Source organism: Rhinoderma darwinii, chromosome 2 (genome assembly GCF_050947455.1).
Source record: "Rhinoderma darwinii isolate aRhiDar2 chromosome 2, aRhiDar2.hap1, whole genome shotgun sequence".
NCBI classification, from domain to species: Eukaryota; Metazoa; Chordata; class Amphibia; order Anura; family Rhinodermatidae; genus Rhinoderma; species Rhinoderma darwinii.
Window position 1 is genome coordinate 21,052,103 of NC_134688.1, and position 25,362 is coordinate 21,077,464.

The 25,362-nt window shown below is 43.1% G+C and overlaps 1 protein-coding gene across 1 annotated transcript in view; it reads left to right on the top strand.

Moving 5' to 3' along the window:
• Positions 1-260: 260 nt before the first annotated feature.
• Positions 261-25,362, top strand: part of LOC142742050 (glutamate carboxypeptidase 2-like) — a 136,345-nt gene continuing 111,243 nt past the window's right edge. The window contains exon 1 of the mRNA XM_075851452.1: positions 261-368. Coding sequence (XP_075707567.1) covers positions 335-368 — 34 coding nt within the window. The 5' untranslated portion in view covers positions 261-334. The remainder of the gene's footprint in view (positions 369-25,362) is intronic.

The window sequence follows — 25,362 nt, forward strand, 5'->3', positions numbered from 1 at the left end:
GCTCAAGTGCTCTAGTATTCTAGTTTTAAATTTTCTGCTTGTACACCCCACATATTTTAATTTACATTCTGTGCATTCAATAATGTAAATAACCGCGATTGAATTGCAGTTTATATAGTTTTGCACTATGAAAGTGGTTGTGTTATCTGCATTGGAAAAAGTTTTGCTGGGGTGAGCATAAGAGCAGGTTTTACATGGGTGATGCCCGCATTTATAGAAGCCTTTGCTTTCCAGCCAGGTCGTTTTTGTTTCATCTGATGAGAAAAATGAAGGAGAAAGGGAGCTACCGAGTGATGGAGCCTTTCGTGCAACTATTCTGACTCCTTCTTGAAGGATGGAGCGTAGACTGTCATCATCTAGTAGAATAGGTAAGTATTTGTTTATTATATGTTTAATTTCGGAAAATTGGTTGCTTTGTTGTAATATCAGAGTGGGTACGTGATGGTCAGGTTTTCAAATTTGTTGGATTCACTGAGTAGATTATTTCTTTCTAATTTGGCTGTGATGGTATTAGCCCTATCGAGTGACCAATTTGAGTAGCCTCTGTTTTTTAGTCTAGAACGTATTTGTTTTTGTTCAATATTGAATTGTTTATCAGAGCTACAATTTCTTCTCGCCCGATGCATTTCTCCTACGGGGATGTTCATGATTGTTTTTTTCGAGTGGTTACTGTTTGCATGTAGTATGGTGTTTGCGGAGGTCGGTTTGCGATGGGATTTGGATTCAATTATTAGGCCTTCTGATCCTTTTAGTTCTAGATCTAAAAACACAATGTCAGTTTTGTTATAGCCATGGGTGAATTTTAGATTATGAGCATTATCATTCATATATTCAAGAAATTTAGGGATGGTTGAAACATCTCCTTTCCAAATAAACAGTAAGTCATCGATATATCTTTTATACCACTCAATCTGGTATCCATAAGGATTGTTGTTGGAGAAAATGGTATGTTCCTCCCACCACGCCATCACTAGGTTAGCTATAGATGGGGAAAATTTGGCTCCCATAGAGACCCCACTGAGTTGTAGGTAGAATTGTTTATTAAATTGGAAATAATTATGAGTCATGAGAAACATCAATACCTCCAGGATATATTTTTGGAAATTTTTGGTGTATAAACTGTGAGTAGCTAGATGGCGTTCTAAAGCAATGTATGCTGTCTGGTGGGGAATCGAAGTATATAGCGACACTACATCACAGGTAAGCCATGAGTATTCTTTTTTCCATGTTTTGTGTTGAAAAGAGCATAAGACGTCTCGTGTGTCTCTCAGAAATGCTGGGGTTTGCTGAGCTAGTGGCTGTAGTAGTGTATCCAGCCATTCAGATAATTTTTCCAAAATGGAACCAATGCCTGAGACAATCGGGCGCATAGGTGGAGGTTTTATTTGTTTATGAATTTTAGGGAGGGCATGTATTATAGGTATAATCGGCTGTTCGATATAGATGTAGTTTAATTCTTTCTGATTGATATGTCCATTATTGAGACCTTCATCCAAAAGATGTTTCAATTTGGTTTGGATTCTTTCCGTGGGGTTGTTGTCTAGTTTTCTATATGTCAGTTCATCTGATAGAAGATCCAATATGGACGCTTTATAGTCGGATTTATCCATGACAGCTATCCCTCCTCCCTTGTCGGCCATTTTGATTATAATTTGTTTATTTTTTTGAATGGATTTCACTGCATTTTGTAATCTGTGAGGAAGGTTAGATTTGTATTTGGACTGGTTTACTTTGTTGGACAAGGTTAGGAGTTCTTTTTCTAATACTGTCTGAAAGGTATTCATTGAGTCAGTCCTTGATTGGACAGGATAATATTTTGTATTAGTTGTAGAGAAATTATTTGATTTGTTTACAGTGTTAGTTGCTGGGTTGAAATTGTTTATGAGAAGACTGTCCAAACTAGCAATTGTTTGAAGTTCTTGAAAAGAAGAGAAGGCTAAAGGTTGATCATTGATAATTTGTTGTTGTACATCAGATGAATGTATGTTTTCCATTACATTGTGACTTAGGCTCACTGAGGTATCTTCAACCAGATTGATTTGTTCACCGTTAGAGGAATGCGGTGTAGAGGTAGAGTTCTCAGACAATGTTCTATAGTCTCTTGTGGTAGGACTTGATGATGAAACTATATCTTGAGTTGTGGGTTGTTGGTCAGAAGTGAGAAAATGACGTTTGATGGTAATATCTGCGAAGATTACTATGGGGGAATATCTGCGACAGTTACTATGGGGGAATATCTGCTACATGGAACTATGGGGGAATATCTGCGACAGTTACTATGGGGGGATATCTGCGACAGTTACTATGGGGGATATCTGCAACAGTTACTATGGGGGATATCTGCGACAGTTACTATGGGGGAATATCTGCTACAGTTACTATCGGGGAATATCTGCGACAGTTACTATGGGGGAATATCTGCTACATGGAACTATGGGGGAATATCTGCGACAGTTACTATGGGGGGATATCTGCGACAGTTACTATGGGGGAATATCTGCGACAGTTACTATGGGGGAATATCTGCTACATGGAACTATGGGGGAATATCTGCGACAGTTACTATGGGGGGATATCTGCGACAGTTACTATGGGGGATATCTGCAACAGTTACTATGGGGGATATCTGCGACAGTTACTATGGGGGAATATCTGCTACAGTTACTATCGGGGAATATCTGCTACAGTTACTATGAGGGAATATCTGCGACAATTACTATGGGGGGATATCTGCGACAGTTACTATGGGGGAATATCTGTGACAGTTACTACGGGGGAATATCTGCAAAAATTACTATGGGGGAATATCTGTGACAGTTACTATGGGGGAAAATCTGCTACAGTTACTATCGGCGAATATCTGCAACATCGAACTATGCGGGAATATCTGCAACAGTTACTATGGGGGGATATCTGCAACAGTTACTATGGGGGAATATCTGCGACATGGAACTATGGGGGAATATCTGCGACAGTTACTATGGGGGGACATCTGCGACAGTTACTATGGGGGATATCTGCGACAGTTACTACGGGGGAATATCTGCGACAATTACTATGGGGGAATATCTGCGACAGTTACCACGGGGGAATATCTGTGACAGTTACTATCGGGGAATATCTGCGACATTGAACTATGGGGGAATATCTGCGACAGTTACTATGGGGGGATATCTGCGACATGGAACTATGGGGGGATATCTGCGACAGTTCCTTTGAGGGATATCTGCGACAGTTACTACGGGGGAATATTTGCGACAATTACTAAAGTGGAATATCTGCGACATTGAACTATGGGGGAATATCTGCTACAGTTACTATCGGGGAATATCTGCGACATTGAACTATGGGGGAATATCTGCGACAGTTACTATGGGGGGATATCTGCGACATGGAACTATGGGGGGATATCTGCGACAGTTCCTTTGAGGGATATCTGCGACAGTTACTATGGGGGATATCTGCGACAGTTACTACGGGGGAATATTTGCGACAATTACTAAAGTGGAATATCTGCGACAATTTCTATGGGGGAATATCTGCTACAGTTACTATGGGGGAATATCTGCGACAATTACTATGGGGGAATATCTGCTACAGTTACTACGGGGGAATATCTGCTACAGTTACTATGGGGGAATATCTGCAACAATTTCTATGGGGGATATCTGCTACAGTTACTATGGGGGAATATCTGCTACAGTTACTATGAGGGAATATCTGCTACAGTTACCACGGGGGAATATCTGCTACAGTTACCACAGGGGAATATCTGCTACAGTTACCACGGGGGAATATCTGCGACAGTTACTATTAGTAAATATCTGCTACAGTTACCACGGGGAAATATCTGCGAAAATTACTATCGGCGAATATCTGCGACATCGAACTATGCGGGAATATCTGCAACAGTTACTATGCGGGAATATCTGCAACAGTTACTATGGGGGAATATCTGCGACAATTTCTATGGGGGAATATCTGCTACAGTTACTATGGGGGAATATCTGCGACAATTACTATGGGGGAATATCTGCTACAGTTACTACGGGGGAATATCTGCTACAGTTACTATGGGGGAATATCTGCAACAATTTCTATGGGGGATATCTGCTACAGTTACTATGGGGAAATATCTGCTACAGTTACTATGGGGGAATATCTGCTACAGTTACTATGGGGGAATATCTGCGACATGGAACTATGGGGGAATATCTGCTACAGTTACTATGGGGGAATATCTGCTACAGTTACTATGAGGGAATATCTGCTACAGTTACCACGGGGGAATATCTGCTACAGTTACCACAGGGGAATATCTGCTACAGTTACCACGGGGGAATATCTGCGACAGTTACTATTAGTAAATATCTGCTACAGTTACCACGGGGGAATATCTGCGAAAATTACTATCGGCGAATATCTGCGACATCGAACTATGCGGGAATATCTGCAACAGTTACTATGCGGGAATATCTGCAACAGTTACTATGGGGGAATATCTGCGACAGTTACTATGGGGGAATATCTGCGACATAGAACTATGGGGGAATATCTGCGACAGTTACTATGGGGGGATATCTGCGACAGTTACTATGGGGGAATATCTGCGACATGGAACTATGGGGGAATATCTGCAACAGTTACTATGGGGGATATCTGCGACAGTTACTATGGGGGAATATCTGCTACAGTTACTATGGGGGAATATCTGCTACAGTTACCATGGGGGAATATCTGTGACAGTTACTATGGGGGAATATCTGCGACAGTTACTAAGGGGGAATATCTGCAACAGTTACTACGGGGGAATATCTGCAACATCGAACTATGCGGGAATATCTGCAACAGTTACTAAGGGGGAATATCTGCAACAGTTACTACGGGGGAATATCTGTGACAGTTACTATGGGTGATATCTGCGACAGTTACTATGGGGGAATATCTGTGGCAGTTACTATGAGAGAATATCTGTGACAATTACTAAGGGGGAATATCTGAGACATGGAACTATGGGGGAATATCTGCTACAGTTACTATCGGGGAATATCTGCTACAGTTACTATGCGGGAATATCTGCAACAATTACTATGGGGGAATATCTGCTACAGTTACTATGGGGGAATATCTGTGACAGTTACTATCGGGGAATATCTGCGACATCGAACTATGCGGGAATATCTGCAACAGTTACTATGGGGGAATATCTGCGACAGTTACTATGGGGGAATATCTGCGACTGTTACTATGGGGGAATATCTGCGACAGTTACTATGGGGGAATATCTGCGACATGGAACTATGGGGGAATATCTGCGACAGTTACTATGGGGGATATCTGCGACAGTTACTATGGGGGATATCTGCGACAGTTACTACGGGGGAATATCTGCGACAATTACTATGGGGGAATATCTGCGACAGTTACCACGGGGGAATATCTGCGACAGTTACTATCGGGGAATATCTGCGACATGGAACTATGGGGGAATATCTGCGACAGTTACTATGGGGGGATATCTGCGACATGGAACTATGGGGGAATATCTGCGACAGTTACCACGGGGGAATATCTGCGACAGTTACTATGGGGGATATCTGCAACAGTTACTATGGGGGATGTCTGCGACATGGAACTATGGGGGAATATCTGCGACAGTTACTATGGGGGGATATCTGCGACATGGAACTATGGGGGAATATCTGCGACAGTTACCACGGGGGAATATCTGCGACAGTTACTACGGGGGAATATCTGCTACAGTTACTATGGGGGAATATCTGCTACAGTTACTATGAGGGAATATCTGCGACAGTTACTACGGGGGAATATCTGCGACAGTTACTATGAGTGAATATCTGCTACAGTTACCACGGGGGAATATCTGCTACAGTTACTATGAGTGAATATCTGCTACAGTTACCACGGGAGAATATCTGCGAAAATTACTATCGGCGAATATCTGCGACATCGAACTATGCGAGAATATCTGCAACAGTTACTATGCGGGAATATCTGCAACAGTTACTATGGGGGAATATCTGCGACAGTTACTATGGGGGAATATCTGCGACATGGAACTATGGGGGAATATCTGCGACAGTTACTATGGGGGAATATCTGCAACAGTTACTACGGGGGAATATCTGCGACAGTTACTATGGGGGAATATCTGCTACAGTTACTATGGGGGAATATCTGCTACAGTTACCATGGGGGAATATCTGTGACAGTTTCTACGGGGGAATATCTGCGAAGATTACTATGGGGGAATATCTGCGACAGTTACTATGGGGGGATATCTGCGACAGTTACTATGGGGGATATCTGCAACAGTTACTATGGGGGATATCTGCGACAGTTACTATGGGGGAATATCTGCTACAGTTACTATGGGGGAATATCTGCTACAGTTACTATGGGGGATATCTGCGACAGTTACTATGGGGGAATATCTGCTACAGTTACTATGGGGGAATATCTGCTACAGTTACTATGAGGGAATATCTGCTACAGTTACCATGGGGGAATATCTGTGACAGTTACTACGGGGGAATATCTGCAAAAATTACTATGGGGGAATATCTGTGACAGTTACTTCGGGGGAATATCTGCGACAATTACTATGGGGGAAAATCTGCTACAGTTACTATCGGCGAATATCTGCAACATCGAACTATGCGGGAATATCTGCAACAGTTACTATGGGGGAATATCTGCAACAGTTACTATGGGGGAATATCTGCAACAGTTACTATGGGGGAATATCTGCTACAGTTACTATCGCCGAATATCTGCAACATCGAACTATGCGGGAATATCTGCAACAGTTACTATGGGGGAATATCTGCAACAGTTACTACGGGGGAATATCTGCGACAGTTACTATGGAAGAATATCTGCGACTGTTACTATGGGGGAATATCTGTGACAGTTACTATGGGGGGATATCTGCGACAGTTACTACGGGGGAATATCTGCAACAGTTACTATGGGGGAATATCTGCGACAGTTACTATGGGGGAATATCTGCAACAGTTACTATGGGGGAATATCTGCGACAGTTACTATGGGGGAATATCTGCGACAGTTACTATCGGGGAATATCTGCGACATCGAACAATGCGGGAATATCTGCAACAGTTACTATGGGGGAATATCTGCGACATTTACTATGGGGGAATATCTGCGACAGTTACTACGGGGGAATATCTGCGAAGATTACTATGGGGGAATATCTGCGACAGTTACTATGGGGGAATATCTGCGACATGGAACTATGGGGGAATATCTGCGACAGTTACTATGGGGGATATCTGCGACAGTTACTATGGGGGATATCTGCAACAGTTACTATGGGGGATATCTGCGACAGTTACTATGGGGGAATATCTGCAACAGTTAGTACGGGGGAATATCTGTGACAGTTACTATGGGGGAATATCTGCGACAGTTACTATGGAAGAATATCTGCGACAGTTACTATGGGGGAATATCTGCGACAGTTACTATGGGGGAATATCTGCGACAGTTACTATAGGAGAATATCTGCAACAGTTACTATGGGGGAATATCTGTGACAGTTACTATGGGGGGATATCTGCGACAGTTACTACGGGGGAATATCTGCAACAGTTACTATGGGGGAATATCTGCGACAATTACTATGGGGGAATATCTGCGACAGTTACTATGGGGGAAAATCTGCTACAGTTACTATGGGGGATATCTGCGACAGTTACTATGAGGGAATATCTGCGACAATTACTAAGGGGGAATATCTGCGACATGGAACTATGGGGGAATATCTGCTACAGTTACTATGGGGATATCTGCGACAGTCACTATGGGGGATATCTGCGACAGTAAGGCCTCATGCACACGACCGTGTTTTTGCGTCCGCAATTCAACCGCAAATCCACGGGTAAATTGCGGACCCATTCATTTCTATGGGCCCATACACACTATCCGTGTTTTCACGGCTCTCCGCATGTCCGCACATCCGTGCCGCAGAAACTACGGACATGTCCTATTATGGGCCGCAAATGCGGTGCGGACATGCCAATAGAAGTCAATGGGCCCGTGGAAATTGCGGATACACCGCCGTGTGTCATCCGCAGTTTGCGGATTGTCCGGAAGTGTTGCTAGGCGTCGACCGGGAATGACTTCTGTCGTCGTGAAGTCTGGAGAGAGTGCATGAGAGCAGCAGAGAGCAGCAGAGAGCAGCATGGCTTCAATAAACGTAGAGAAACTAATCATCCTGGTCCAGCACAAGCCCTGTCTGTGGAATAAGCGGGTGGAAGATTATGCAGACAGGAATATGAAAGATCTTGCCTGGCAGGAGGTCTGCAATGAGGTGCATCCTGAGTGGGAGAAGGCAACTAAAGTGCAAAAGAAGCGCATGGGTAAGTTTCACAACTTGATGCTGTTTCTGAGTACTTCTGTCATGTCATAATGACATGCCTGACGTTTTGATTGTTGGCAGTTGGATCACCCACCAATCGCTGAAATGAAGCTGCAGAAGTGCACGTGAGATTGTGGGGGTCTCATGGCTCTGAACAGCACCGATCAAAACGTGACATGTCACTATGAGGGTATGTTCCCACACACTAATTACGTACGTAATTCTGTGGTGTTTGAGCTCTATTACGCACGCTAAATACGCCGCAATAGCGTTGACAATACGCAATAGCGTTGACAATGCCTTTACGGCTGAAATTACGGGTGATGTTTTCTCCTGAAACCAGCAACGTCATTTCAGCCGTTACGGACGCTGTCGTGTGTGCACATGGAAAACGTGGCAAGTCTGCTGTAGTTTCTGCAACGTTGGAATTACCTGTCAAATATGCAAATGTAGGTGCAGATTTGTTGCGTAAACAACAAAAATTTGCAGCATCATTTTCAGATAATAAACAACATTTCATAATCTCTAGTAATGTACTCTTCTAAAATGTTGATCTGTGATTGGTTTATTTTTTATCATAGTCGAAAACGTCAAAACACGCTGGAACACGTGCCGAGACCAATTCAAGCGTGAGATTAATGACAAGGGGAAGAGCGGAGACGGACGTCTGAAAAAAAAGCCGTACATGTACACCAAACAGCTTTCGTTTCTTCTTGATGTAATGCAGGTTGGCCCGTAAGTATTGCTTATATACTTTGATCATTGTAGTCTGGCCATGTAGCCAGTCGTGTCAGTACCGCTGTAGCAGCCGTAGCGACTGCTACGGGGACCGCGGCATGAGGGGACTCCACCATGTCCCGAGGCTCCGCTAGCAGCCGCTATGACGGCTACAGCGGGACGCAACTGAACACTACGGCTGAGCAGGGAGGTATCTCCCCGCTCTGACATTAAACAACAGACATGTATCCCCTAACCACTGAATAGGGGATACATGTGTGATCGCTGGCATTGACAGGGAGAACGGGGGACAGAAAGTACCCTGAACTTCTCCATCCCAAACCTCGTACTTTCGCCACCTCCGTCAAAATGAATGGAGCCAAAGTCGTGCTTGTGCGCATACATAACCAGCGCTCCTTTCAATTTTTGGCAGATGTGCAGACGGCAGAACTTAAGCGAACTTTCAGTCCCCCCTTCACCCTATCGCTGCCAGCGATAAGGCATGTATTTGTAGGACACACTATAGGTGGCATTTGTCCGTGGGGCGGGGAGGTGGGCCTGTATGGCGTTAGCGGCATACAGCCCCCTCACTAGATAACGCCGTACAGTCCCCCTATAGATAACGCCATATAGTACCCCGGTAGATAATGCCATACAGTGTACAGTGTGGGGCTGTATGGCGTTATCTACAGGGGTGGGGGCAGGAAAAAAGGCTCTATCTACAAGGGGGGGTGACACCCAGTGGAGGGATGGCCCCAGTTAAAACTTTGCTATGCGGCCCTGTCTTTCCTAGTTAGGGCTCTGCATGTAGTGATGCATACATAGTTTATTTGCCCAGCTGTAGACATGACGTTAAATTACTACAAAAATTCCCTAACATTATGTTTTCATTTTCAAACAGAACCAAGGATAATCTGGAGGAAGAAGAAGACTCTGATGTGACTCAAATTGAAGAGCCTGACGTAGCTTTGGGGGCTGGTAGGTCCACTTCCACTCCTGTGACAGCAGAACCAACAACAGAGGATAATCCAGTGTGTGCCGCGGACGAAGAAATTCTACCCCGAGGTAAACGTCGACGTTCTGCAAAAGGTCCAACACGTACAGAGCCAAGGCAGGAAGTCGACTTGCGCGTATTAGAGCACTTGGAGAGAAGAGCTACAGAAACGGAAGAGGGCACCTTCTGTCGCGCTCTATCTAATATTCTTAAAAGAGTGCCAATTGCCAGACAGATAAGGTGCCAAACAGCACTAATGGAAGTCGTGGAAATATTTGCGACACATCCGGACCCACGTGCAATGCATCAGGCCATCGAGTTCCATCGACGGGGTTGTGATGCAAGCACCTACAACTCTGTCCCTCCAGCACCTGCAGCAACCGCGCAAGGCATCCAGCATCCGTCATATGTAGACTCAATGCCGCTATTCAGTCACGATCGTTCAGTTTATGGCATGCCAGGACCTTCTCAGCAACAGTATGGGCAAATGCAGCAGGGGGAGGCAGTTCCACGACCACATCATGAACCTGCACCTTCGCAATCATTTTACAATTTATAATTTAGTTATATAACATAGTTTTGGTAATGTTTGTTGACACTATTTTATGCAAGAAATAAAATACGTTTCTAGTTAAATTATGTGTTTGTCTTTATTATTATTGAAAAACATAATGAGGTATTGGTCTGCATTTCTGCCAAATGAAAGTAATCGTTTTTTTTTTTTTTAATCAAGAATTAAAAAAAACAAAACAGAAAAACATTAGCTTGCAACCCGCGTCAAGGGTCCTCATTCTCTTGCGAGTCCCTACTCTACCTACTACTGCAACTTTAACTACTAACATTTGTAACATAAACCGGAAATACAACAGTCCCTCTCACATTTTAATTTGGCAGACAAAGCACATCCCTTTGCCAAGGAACGGCTCCCTCAGGTGATACAAAATAGTCTGTATACAAATTACGGGCTGCCAGTCCAGACACTCCAGGTCTTCTATGTGGTGTGTAGTCCAAAGGGATGTAATTCGTACAGAAATGGTTCAGCTCTGCGTCCACTGCCGACTCATGAATCCTCAGAAAATTGTGGAGGACAACACAGGCTTGGATAACCTTTGTCACATTTTCAGGATTCATCTGAATGGAGCTCTGGAACACACGCCACTTGCTGCTTAGAATTCCGAAGGCGCACTCCACATACCGTCTTGCACGTGTAAGGCGGTAGTTAAAAATGCGCCTCTGTTCATCTAAGCCACGCCTAGGGAATGGACGCATCAGGTGAGGGGACAGTCCGAAACCTTCATCACCCACAATGACAAAGGGTGCTGGTGGTCCTGTAGATCCTGGAAGCTGTCTAGGTTCCGGAAGGTCGAGCTGGTTAGATGCTAGCCGTTCACCCATTCTGGAAGCCCTGAAGATGCCAGCATCCGCAGAGCTTCCATAGGCCCCAATATCGACAATTATAAACCGATAGTCACTGTCAGCCAAGGCCAACAGCACCACCGAGAAAAACTGCTTATAATTAAAATATTGAGACCCTGAGTGAGCAGGCTTTTTTACGCGGATGTGCTTACCATCCAGCGCACCAACACAGTTGGGAAACTGTGCTGATTGGAAGAAGCCATCGGCAATCCGAATCCAGTCCTCTGGCTTGGGCTTTGGCATAACTGCTGCTCGAAGTTGCTGCCAGATGACTTCGCAGGTAAGCTTGACAATCTTGGAAATAGTGGAGCACCCCAGCAGAAACTGGAAATGTAGGGAGGCAAAGGAGTTGCCGGTAGCAAGAAATCTGTAAAAAAAAACAAAAACATATATATCAAAATATGCACAGACAGGAAAAATATCTGCAGCACGGTGGCAAGGCGTCAATATGACCAGGGGACAACTATACTAATATTGTTTGCAGGGTAGAGACATGTCGTAGAAGGGGATTTAGGTTTTCTTACCTCAGAGTGACGATCAGGCGTTCCTCTGGAGAAATGCAACGTCTCATGGTGGTGTCCTGGAAGATCAGTCCAGGACGAAGGTCCGCCAGCAGACGATCAAAACTTTGAACGGACATACGGCAGTAGCTGAGGAACTTGTCCGGGTGCTGCCGCAGGTCAGAGTACAGCATGTTGAAATGCCCCTTCCTAAGCCGTTGTGAGATAATGGGGTGAACCCAATATCTCCTCCTCCTCCTCGGTTCTTCGTCCAGCATTGGTGGTTGCTGTCCAAATCGCCTGGAGAGGAGCCAGTGCAGGAGTACATCATCCACATCATCAGAAGACATGTTCGCAGTGAGTAAAACTGTCAAAAACCACAGCTATATCAGCAGCGCAATCTCACTGAACTCGCACAAAGCAAAGATCAGGGAAAATGCAGCAGGAAATGGCTCCAGAGCGATCATGTGACCTTAAAGGGGGTTTGACCAAGCTTTTGGCATCCTCTTTCAAAGTCCCTTTTTTTTTTTTTTTTTTTTTCATCCGCATTTTTGCGGATTACATACGGATGAACTGCGGACTACATACGGATGAACTGCGGATGACATTCCACGGAACACGGTCCTGGAATTTGCGGACCAGAAAAACACCACGGTCGTGTGCATGAGGCCTTACTATGGGGAATATCTTCGACTGTTACTTTGGGGATATCTGCGACAGTTACTATCAGGGAATATCTGCGACAATTACTAATGAGGAATATCTGCGACATTGAACTATGGGGGAATATCTGCTACAGTTATTATGAGAGATATCTGCGGCAGTTACTATGAGAGATATCTGCGGCAGTTACTATGGGGGATATCTGCGACAATTACTATGGGGGGATATCTGCCACAGTTACTATTGGGGAATATCTGCGACATGGAACTATGGGGGAATATCTGTGATAGTTACTATGGGTGATATCTGTGACAGTTACTATGGGGGAATATCTGTGGCAGTTACTATGAGAGAATATCTGTGACAATTACTAAGGTGGAATATCTGAGACATGGAACTATGCGGGAATATCTGAAACAGTTACTATGGGGGAATATCTGCGACAGTCACTATGGGGGAATATCTGCTACAGTTACTATGGGGGAATATCTGCGACATCGAACTATGCGGGAATATCTGCAACAGTTACTATGGGGGAATATCTGCAACAGTTACTATGGGGGAATATCTGCAACAGTTACTATGGGGGAATATCTGCGACAGTTACTATGGGGGAATATCTGCGACTGTTACTATGGGGGAATATCTGCGACAGTTACTATGGGGGAATATCTGCGACAGTTACTATGGGGGGATATCTGTGACAGTTACTACGGGGGAATATCTGCGAAAATTACTATGGGGGAATATCTGCGACAGTTACTATGGGGGAATATCTGCGACATCGAACTATGCGGGAATATCTGCAACAGTTACTATGGGGGAATATCTGCGACAGTTACTATGGGGGAATATCTGCGACAGTTACTATGGGGGAATATCTGCGACTGTTACTATGGGGGAATATCTGCTACAGTTACTATGGGGGAATATCTGCGACAGTTACTATGGGGGAATATCTGCTACAGTTACTATGGGGGAATATCTGCTACAGTTACTATGGGGGAATATCTGCTACAGTTACTATGGGGGAATATCTGTGACAGTTACTATGAGGGAATATCTGCAACATCGAACTATGCGGGAATATCTGCAACAGTTACTATGGGGGATATCTGCGACAGTTACTACGGGGGAATATCTGCGACAATTACTATGGGGGAATATCTGCGACAGTTACTATGGGGGAAAATCTGCTACAGTTACTATGGGGGATATCTGCGACAGTTACTATGAGGGAATATCCGCGACAATTACTAAGGGGGAATATCTGCGACATGGAACTATGGGGGAAAATCTGCTACAGTTACTATGGGGGATATCTGCGACAGTTACTATGAGGGAATATCTGCGACAATTACTAAGGGGGAATATCTGCGACATGGAACTATGGGGGAATATCTGCTACAGTTACTATGGGGATATCTGCGACAGTCACTATGGGGGATATCTGCGACAGTTACTATGGGGAATATCTGCGACTGTTACTATGGGGGAATATCTGCATCTGTTACTTTGGGGATATCTGCGACAGTTACTATGAGGGAATATCTGCGACAATTACTAATGGGGAATATCTGCGACATTGAACTATGGGGGAATATCTGCTACAGTTATTATGAGAGATATCTGCGGCAGTTACTATGGGGGATATCTGCGACAGTTACTATGAGGGAATATCCGCGACAATTACTAAGGGGGAATATCTGCGACATGGAACTATGGGGGAAAATCTGCTACAGTTACTATGGGGGATATCTGCGACAGTTACTATGAGGGAATATCTGCGACAATTACTAAGGGGGAATATCTGCGACATGGAACTATGGGGGAATATCTGCTACAGTTACTATGGGGATATCTGCGACAGTCACTATGGGGGATATCTGCGACAGTTACTATGGGGAATATCTGCGACTGTTACTATGGGGGAATATCTGCATCTGTTACTTTGGGGATATCTGCGACAGTTACTATGAGGGAATATCTGCGACAATTACTAATGGGGAATATCTGCGACATTGAACTATGGGGGAATATCTGCTACAGTTATTATGAGAGATATCTGCGGCAGTTACTATGAGAGATATCTGCGGCAGTTACTATGGGGGATATCTGCGACAATTACTATGGGGGGATATCTGCCACAGTTACTATTGGGGAATATCTGCGACATGGAACTATGGGGGAATATCTGTGATAGTTACTATGGGTGATATCTGCGACAGTTACTATGGGGGAATATCTGTGGCAGTTACTATGAGAGAATATCTGTGACAATTACTAAGGTGGAATATCTGAGACATGGAACTATGCGGGAATATCTGAAACAGTTACTATGGGGGAATATCTGCGACAGTTACTATGGGGGAATATCTGCGACTGTTACTATGGGGGAATATCTGCGACAGTTACTATGGGGGAATATCTGCTACAGTTACTATGGAGGAATATCTGCTACAGTTACTATGGGGGAATATCTGCTACAGTTACTATGGGGGAATATCTGTGACAGTTACTACGGGGGAATATCTGCGAAAATTACTATGGGGGAATATCTGCGACAGTTACTATGGGGGAAAATCTGCTACAGTTACTATCGGCGAATATCTGCAACATCGAACTATGCGGGAATATCTGCAACAGTTACTATGGGGGATATCTGCGACTGTTACTACGGGGGAATATCTGCGACAATTACTATGGGGGAATATCTGCGACAGTTACTATGGGGGAATATCCGCGACAATTACTAAGGGGGAATATCTGCGACATGGAACTATGGGGGAATATCTGCTACAGTTACTATGGGGATATCTGCGACAGTTACTATGGGGGAATATCTGCTACAGTTACTATGGGGGAATATCTGGAACTGTTACTATGGGGGAATATCTGCAACAGTTACTATGGGGGAATATCTGCTACTGTTACTATGGGGGAATATCTGCGACAATTACAATGGGGGAATATCTGCTACAGTTACTATGGGGGAATATCTGGAACTGTTACTATGGGGGAATATCTGCAACAGTTACTATGGGGGAATATCTGGAACTGTTACTATGGGGGAATATCTGCGACAGTTACTATGGGGGAATATCTGCGACTGTTACTATGGGGGATATCTGCGACAGTTACTATGGGGGAATATCTGCGACATGGAACTATGGGGGAATATTTGCGACAGTTACTATGGGGGAATATCTGCGACAGTTACTATGGGGGGGAATATCTGCGACAGTTACTATGGGGGAATATCTGCGACAGGTACTATGGGGAATATCTGCAACAGTTACTATGGGGGATATCTGCGACAGTCACTATGGGGGATATCTGCGACAGTTACTATGGGGGAATATCTGCGACAGTTACTATGAGAGATATCTGCGACAGTTACTAAGGGGGAATATCTGCGACAGTTACTAAGGGGGAATATCTGTGACAGTTACTACGGGGGAATATCTGCGACAATTACAATGGAGGAATATCTGCAACAGTTACTATGCGGAAATATCTGCAACAGTTACTATGGGGGAATATCTGCGACAGTTACTATGGGGGAATATCTGCGACTGTTACTATGGGGGATATCTGCGACAGTTACTATGGGGGAATATCTGCGACAGTTACTATGGGGGATATCTGCAACAGTTACTATGGGGGAATATTTGCGACAGTTACTATGGGGGAATATCTGCGACAATTACTATGGGGGGGAATATCTGCGACAGTTACTATGGGGGAATATCTGCGACAGTTACTATGGGGGATATCTGCAACAGTTACTATGGGGGATATCTGCGACAGTCACTATGGGGGATATCTGCGACAGTTACTATGGGGGAATATCTGCGACATGGAACTATGGGGGAATATTTGCGACAGTTACTATGGGGGAATATCTGCGACAGTTACTATGGGGGGGAATATCTGCGACAGTTACTATGGGGGAATATCTGCGACAGTTACTATGGGGGATATCTGCGACAGTCACTATGGGGGATATCTGCGACAGTTACTATGGGGGAATATCTGCGACATGGAACTATGGGGGAATATTTGCGACAGTTACTATGGGGGAATATCTGCAACAGTTACTATGGGGGGGAATATCTGCGACAGTTACTATGGGGGAATATCTGCGACAGTTACTATGGGGGATATCTGCGACAGTTACTATGGGGGAATATCTGCGACAGTTACTATGGGGGAATATCTGCGACATGGAACTATGGGGGAATATTTGCGACAGTTACTATGGGGGAATATCTGCGACAGTTACTATGGGGGGGAATATCTGCGACAGTTACTATGGGGGAATATCTGCGACAGTTACTATGGGGGATATCTGCAACAGTTACTATGGGGGATATCTGCGACAGTCACTATGGGGGGATATCTGCGACAGTCACTATGGGGGAATATCTGCGACAGTTACTATGGGGGGATATCTGCGACAGTTACTATGAGAGATATCTGCGACAGTTACTAAGGGGGAATATCTGCGACAGTTACTATGGGGGGGGGAATATCTGCGACCGTTACTATGGGGGGATATCTGCGGAAGGCACTTTAGGAGCAGCCTAGACTGTGGCACACACTTTTAAGAGAACATTTGTGTCAAGATTTCTGCTTGTTGTCTGCAAATGGAAGTATTTTTATTTACATCCAGAGGCGGAAATCCTATACACACCCACGCTTCTATACAGAACTATATTGACACGACGGATTCTCCACGTGAATTCTGCACTGAAATCCGTGTGAAGTCCATCCACAAACCTTGATTACAATGAGAAATTTGCATGCCAGTTCAAAGGACGTTTATGACACATATTTAAAATTCGCGACGCGAGGAAAAAAAAAGTGACATGTCCCTTCTTGACACAGACTCCATGGCAAGTAGCCACGTGCGGATTCAGACCATATTAAACTACAATTCTGCTGCAGAAATTCCGAGGGTCAGCTTTAAATTTCTGCGGTGGATTCTCTTGCAAATCTGTACGGGAGTTTTCCACTTTGCCAAATGTGCTGTGTGAATGTATGCGGACGGCCGTATTACCAATTCATAAAACGCGACACTCATATCAATGGACGGGTCCAAGGAGCAGATAGAACTACGGGATGAAAAGAACCTTTAACAACCTCGACGACGTCCCGATGGTTTATATGTACCGGAGATCTCTGGACTGTAGACAGAATCCTTGATGTCTCTATTGTATTTTGGAGACTCGGAATATTACATAAAGTGACATTAAACTTATATAATGGAACGTTTCTGGAGAAGAGAGCCGATGTCCTTTAAGAAGTGACTGTCTGTACTGTGTAACCACTCCAGATACTTTTATTATCCTGACTCTGTGATAAATGATTGTCCTTTGCCCTGGTGAATATAAAACAGAATTCTATTAACTTTCTTAGCAGTGAGGTAAATGAGAGACACATGCCAATGAGTCCTGCACCTCCCGCTCCCGCATTCAGCCTCGGAGGACAAATGTGTCCCACAATTACAGAATTTAAAGAGGAATTTCACACATTTTCTAGATTTACACTCTACAACCTCCTCTATAAGGGAATAAGCTGCAGTGCGAGACCCTTATCCAAAAACTTTGGGGAGGGTGGTGGGACAGCTAAAAAAGTGACAACTTCTCTAGATGACCACTTTTGGTCCCAACGTGGGTCGGCAATATGGGGGACATCTGTAGCGGGCACTCCGGCAAGTGATAGACAATGGAGTTTTCCCGAACCTGGGCGGAAGAACCACGCATGGTCGAAGACGTTTGAAGACCATCCCGAATGAGTCTTCAAACATGCTCCAAATTTTGGCACCATGGAAACACAAGGGTTTTCCGGGCTGTGACTTTTTTATTTATTTAAATAAATAAACAAAAAAAAAACAACACCTACAAATACTTGCCCCCGGCGATCCAGCGTGAGGCTCCGGCGGCACTCCCGGTGGTTGTTTACATGTACGTACAATAAATGATTGAGCTCGTTGTATACTCATCAGCATGCTGAGAGTTGTAGTTTCACAACAGCTAGAGTTGAAACCACTAGATTAGACCATCAGACTAAGGGCACGTCCAGACGTGACAGGAGTTTTTCCGTTTCAAATGTTGGTGTAGATTTGGGGCAATTACACAACGAATCTGCACCAACATTTGCATATTTGACAGGTAATTCAGACGTTGCAGATATCACAGTGGACTTGCCAAAGATTTCAGTTTTTGCATTGGAAAGGCTGAAATCTGCAGTGAAATTCCGCTTCTTCTCCGCAACAGACAGTGCATGCTGCGGAGGGGAAATTCCGCACCGCCGCCTATGGTCCGCAGCTGAGTTTTCCGCAACGTCTGAATTAACTTGCCTCAAAATGTATTGAAACAAATGTAAAAAACGTCTGCAGGAGAATTCCACAGCAATTCCGCCACGTCTGGACTTGCCCTAAGAACCACACATGTGGTGTGGTAGGAAGGTGCTGACTACTAGGGCCTTGGATTTCATACTGATGAGTTCACTTGTTTCTTGTTTTTTTTTTTTCAAGAATTCTAAGGGTTTGTATAAGATTAGAAAGACATGGTTGCTTTCTTCCTGAAACAGCGCCATTTGTCCATGGGCTGTGTGTGGTATTGCAGCTCATCTCCTTTCAAGTCAATGTAATACCAGACACAGCCTTTGAGAAAGAGTGGAGCCATTTTTGGAAGAAAGTAGCCATGTTTTTTTTAAGATCATACAACCCCTTTAACTTGCTTACAATAAGGGTATGTTCACACGCAGTGTTTTCAGGCGTAATTCAGTTTTACGCCTCGAATTACGCCTGAAAAAACAGCTCCATTACGCCTACAAACATCTGCCCATTGAAAATGGGTTTTACGGTGTTCTGTTCCCACGAGCCTTTATTTTACGCGTCGCTGTCAAAATACGGCGCGTAAAATGACGGCTCGTCAAAAGAAGTGCAGGACACTTCTTGGGACGTTTTTGGAGGCGTTTTTCATTGACTCCTTTGAAAAACAGCTCCAAAAACGGCCGCAAAAAATGCAGCGAAAAACGCGAGTGGTTAAAAAAACGTCTGAAAATCAGGAGCTGTTTTCGCCTGAAAACAGCTCCGTATTTTCAGACTTTTTTGGTCAATGCGTGTGAACATACCCTAAAACTGACAAGAATACGATCGCAAGCTCCAGTAAGGCTGAATGAATGGCACTGAATGAATGAACCGAAGGTGCCATTCAAGAGCGGAGAAGCGAACCCGCCTGACTCCTTAGGCTCTGTTCACACTGCTGTTCGGAGACCCCATCTTCAGTTCCGTCACATTTTACGGCAAGATTAGCACATCATCCACAACAATTATTCTTGCCATCAAAACTAAGGACACCACAACAAAACCACAACGGACCCCATTATAAGTTAATGCAGTCCGCCAAGCACCAATGGGATCTGTCGTACGCTATGAACGGAGGCCACGACGCAGATGTGAACGTAACCTTAGTAAAAGAAGTCCTGTTGACATGTGGTCTGGCAGCAGCTTATTTCCCTCTCCACATTGAACATATGAATTAACATTATTATTAATTGCAGTAATTATAATACTATAATAATAGTAATCATATGGCATTTCCGCTTTTATGTAAATAAAGCTTAATCATTGCATAATAAAAAGTTTTTCAATTCAGTATCATTTTTAAGATCTCTGCTTGCTGTCAGTGGGTAAAAACATTCTAATGTTTTCATACAAAGACTCAATATACAATCCTAAACCTACTTACAAATGAGAAATGGATGCAATTTAATCCAATCTGGACAATCTTCTCTGCGCACAACTGCATTGTACCTGCACTGACGTATTATACCTAAACTGATATATTGTTCCTGCACTGATACATTGTACCTGCACCGATGTATTATACCTTCACTGATACATTGTGCCTGCACTGATATATTATACCTGCACTTATATATTGTTCCTCACTGATACATTATACCTGCACTGACGTATTATACCTGCACTGATACATTGTACCTGTACTGATATATTGTTCCTCACTGATACATTATACCTGCACTGACGTATTATACCTGCACTGATACATTGTACCTTCACTGATACATTGTGCCTGCACTGATGTATTGTACCTGGACTGATACATTGTGCCTGCACTGATACATTGTACCTGCACTGATACATTATACCTGCACTCATACATTGTGTCTGCACTGATGTATTATACCTGCACTGATAAATTGTACCTGCACTGATACATTGTACCTGCACTGATACATTGTACCTGCACTGATACATTGTGTCTGCACTGATGTATTATACCTGCACTGATACATTATACCTGCACTGATACATTGTACCTGCACTGATACATTATACCTGCACTGATACATTATACCTGCACTGATACATTATACCTACACTGATACATTATACCTGCACTGATACATTATACCTGCACTGATACATTGTACCTGGAATGATACATTGTACCTGCACTGATGTATTATACCTGCACTGATGTATTATACCTGCACTGATGTATTATACCTGCACTGATACATTATACCTGCACTGATACATTGTGCCTGCACTGATACATTATACCTACACTGATACATTGTGCCTGCACTGATACATTATACCTGCACTGATACATTGTACCTGCACTGATACATTGTGCCTGCACTGATACATTATACCTACACTGATACATTATACCTACACTGATACATTATACCTGCACTGATACATTATACCTGCACTGATACATTGTACCTGCACTGATGTATTATACCTGCACTGATGTATTATACCTGCACTGATACATTATACCTGCACTGATGTATTATACCTGCACTGATGTATTATACCTGCACTGATACATTATACCTGCACTGATACATTATACCTACACTGATACATTATACCTACACTGATACATTATACCTGCACTGATACATTATACCTACACAGATACATTATACCTACACTGATACATTGTACCTGCACTGATACATTATACCTGCACTGATACATTATACCTACACTGATACATTATACCTACACTGATACATTATACCTACACTGATACATTGTACCTGCACTGATACATTATACCTGCACTGACGTATTATACCTGCACTGATACATTATACCTGCACTGATACATTGTACCTTCACTGATACATTGTGCCTGCACTGATGTATTGTACCTGGACTGATACATTATACCTGCACTGATACATTGTACCTGGACTAATACATTATACCTGCACTGATACATTGTACTTGGACTGATACAGTATAGCTGCACTGATACATTGTACCTGTGCTGATACATTGTACCTTCACTGATACATTGTGCCTGCACTGATGTATTATACCTGCACTGATGTATTATACCTGCACTGATGTATTATGCATGCACTGATACATTGTACCTGCACTGATATATTGTTCCTCACTGATACATTATACCTGCACTGATACATTATACCTGCACTGATACATTATACCTGCACTGATACATTGTACCTGCACTGATGTATTATACCTGCACTGATGTATTGTACCTGCACTGATACATTATACCTGCACTGATGTATTGTACCTGCACTGATACATTATACCTGCACTGATACATTGTACCTGCACTGATGTATTATACCTGCACTGATGTATTATACCTGCACTGATACATTATACCTGCACTGATACATTATACCTGCACTGATACATTGTACCTGGACTGATACATTATACCTGCACTGATACATTGTACCTGAACTGATACATTGTGCCTGCATTGATGTATTATACCTGCACTGATACATTGTGCCTGCACTGATATATTATACCTGCACTGATACATTATACCTGCGCTGATACATTGTACCTGGACTGATACATTATACCTGCACTGATACATTGTACCTGGACTGATACATTGTACCTTCACTGATACATTGTGCCTGCATTGATGTATTATACCTGCACTGATACATTGTGCCTGCACTGATATATTATACCTGCACTGATACATTATACCTGCGCTGATACATTGTACCTGCACTGATACATTATACCTGCACTGATACATTATACCTGCACTGATACATTATACCTGCACTGATACATTATACCTGCACTGATGTATTGTACCTGCACTGATACATTGTACCTGCACTGATACATTATACCTGCACTGATACATTATACCTGCACTGATACATTATACCTGCACTGATACATTATACCTGCACTGATACATTGTACCTGCACTGATGTATTATACCTGCACTGATGTATTGTACCTGCACTGATACATTATACCTGCACTGATGTATTGTACCTGCACTGATACATTATACCTGCACTGATACATTGTACCTGCACTGATACATTATACCTGCACTGATACATTGTACCTGGACTGATACATTATACCTGCACTGATGTATTGTACCTGCACTGATACATTATACCTGCACTGATGTATTGTACCTGCACTGATACATTATACCTGCACTGATACATTATACCTGCACTGATACATTATACCTGCACTGATACATTGTACCTGGACTGATACATTATACCTGCACTGATACATTGTACCTGAACTGATACATTGTGCCTGCATTGATGTATTATACCTGCACTGATACATTGTGCCTGCACTGATATATTATACCTGCACTGATACATTATACCTGCGCTGATACATTGTACCTGGACTGATACATTATACCTGCACTGATACATTGTACCTGGACTGATACATTGTACCTTCACTGATACATTGTGCCTGCATTGATGTATTATACCTGCACTGATACATTGTGCCTGCACTGATATATTATACCTGCACTGATACATTATACCTGCGCTGATACATTGTACCTGCACTGATACATTATACCTGCACTGATACATTATACCTGCACTGATACATTATACCTGCACTGATACATTATACCTGCACTGATACATTATACCTGCACTGATGTATTGTACCTGCACTGATACATTGTACCTGCACTGATACATTATACCTGCACTGATACATTATACCTGCACTGATACATTATACCTGCACTGATACATTATACCTGCACTGATACATTGTACCTGCACTGATGTATTATACCTGCACTGATGTATTGTACCTGCACTGATACATTATACCTGCACTGATGTATTGTACCTGCACTGATACATTATACCTGCACTGATACATTGTACCTGCACTGATGTATTATACCTGCACTGATGTATTATACCTGCACTGATACATTATACCTGCACTGATACATTATACCTGCACTGATACATTGTACCTGGACTGATACATTATACCTGCACTGATACATTGTACCTGAACTGATACATTGTGCCTGCATTGATGTATTATACCTGCACTGATACATTGTGCCTGCACTGATATATTATACCTGCACTGATACATTATACCTGCGCTGATACATTGTACCTGGACTGATACATTATACCTGCACTGATACATTGTACCTGGACTGATACATTGTACCTTCACTGATACATTGTGCCTGCACTGATGTATTGTACCTGGACTGATACATTATACCTGCACTGATACATTGTACCTGCACTGATACATTATACCTGCACTGATACATTATACCTACACTGATACATTGTACCTGGACTAATACATTATACCTGCACTGATACATTGTACCTGGACTGATACATTGTACCTGCACTGATACATTGTACCTGCACTAATACATTGTACCTGCACTGATACATTGTACCTGGACTAATACATTATACCTGCACTGATACATTATACCTGCACTGATACATTGTACCTGGACTAATACATTATACCTGCACTGATACATTGTACCTGGACTGATACATTGTACCTGCACGATGTATTATACCTGCACTGATACATTGTACCTGGACTGATAGATTATACCTGCACTTCATACAATGTACCTGGACTGATACAGTATACCTGCACTGATACATTGTACCTGGGCTGATACATTGTACCTTCACTGATACATTGTGCCTGCACTGATGTATTATACCTGCACTGATGTATTATACCTGCACTGATACATTATACCTGCACTGATACATTATACCTACACTGATACATTATACCTGCACTGATACATTGTACCTGCACTGATATATTGTTCCTCACTGATACATTGTGCCTGCACTGATGTATTATACCTGCACTGATACATTATACCTGCACTGATGTATTATACCTGCACTGATGTATTATACCTGCACTGATACATTGTACCTGCACTGATGTATTATACCTGCACTGATGTATTATACCTGCACTGATGTATTATACCTGCACTGATACAATGTACCTGCACTGATGTATTATACCTGCACTGATGTATTATACCTACACTGATACATTGTACCTGCACTGATGTATTATACCTGCACTGATGTATTATACCTACACTGATACATTGTACCTGCACTGATGTATTATACCTGCACTGATACATTGTACCTGCACTGATACATTATACCTGCACTGATACATTGTACCTGCACTGATACATTATACCTGCACTGATACATTATACCTGCACTGATGTATTATACCTGCACTGATACATTGTACCTGTACTGATACATTGTACCT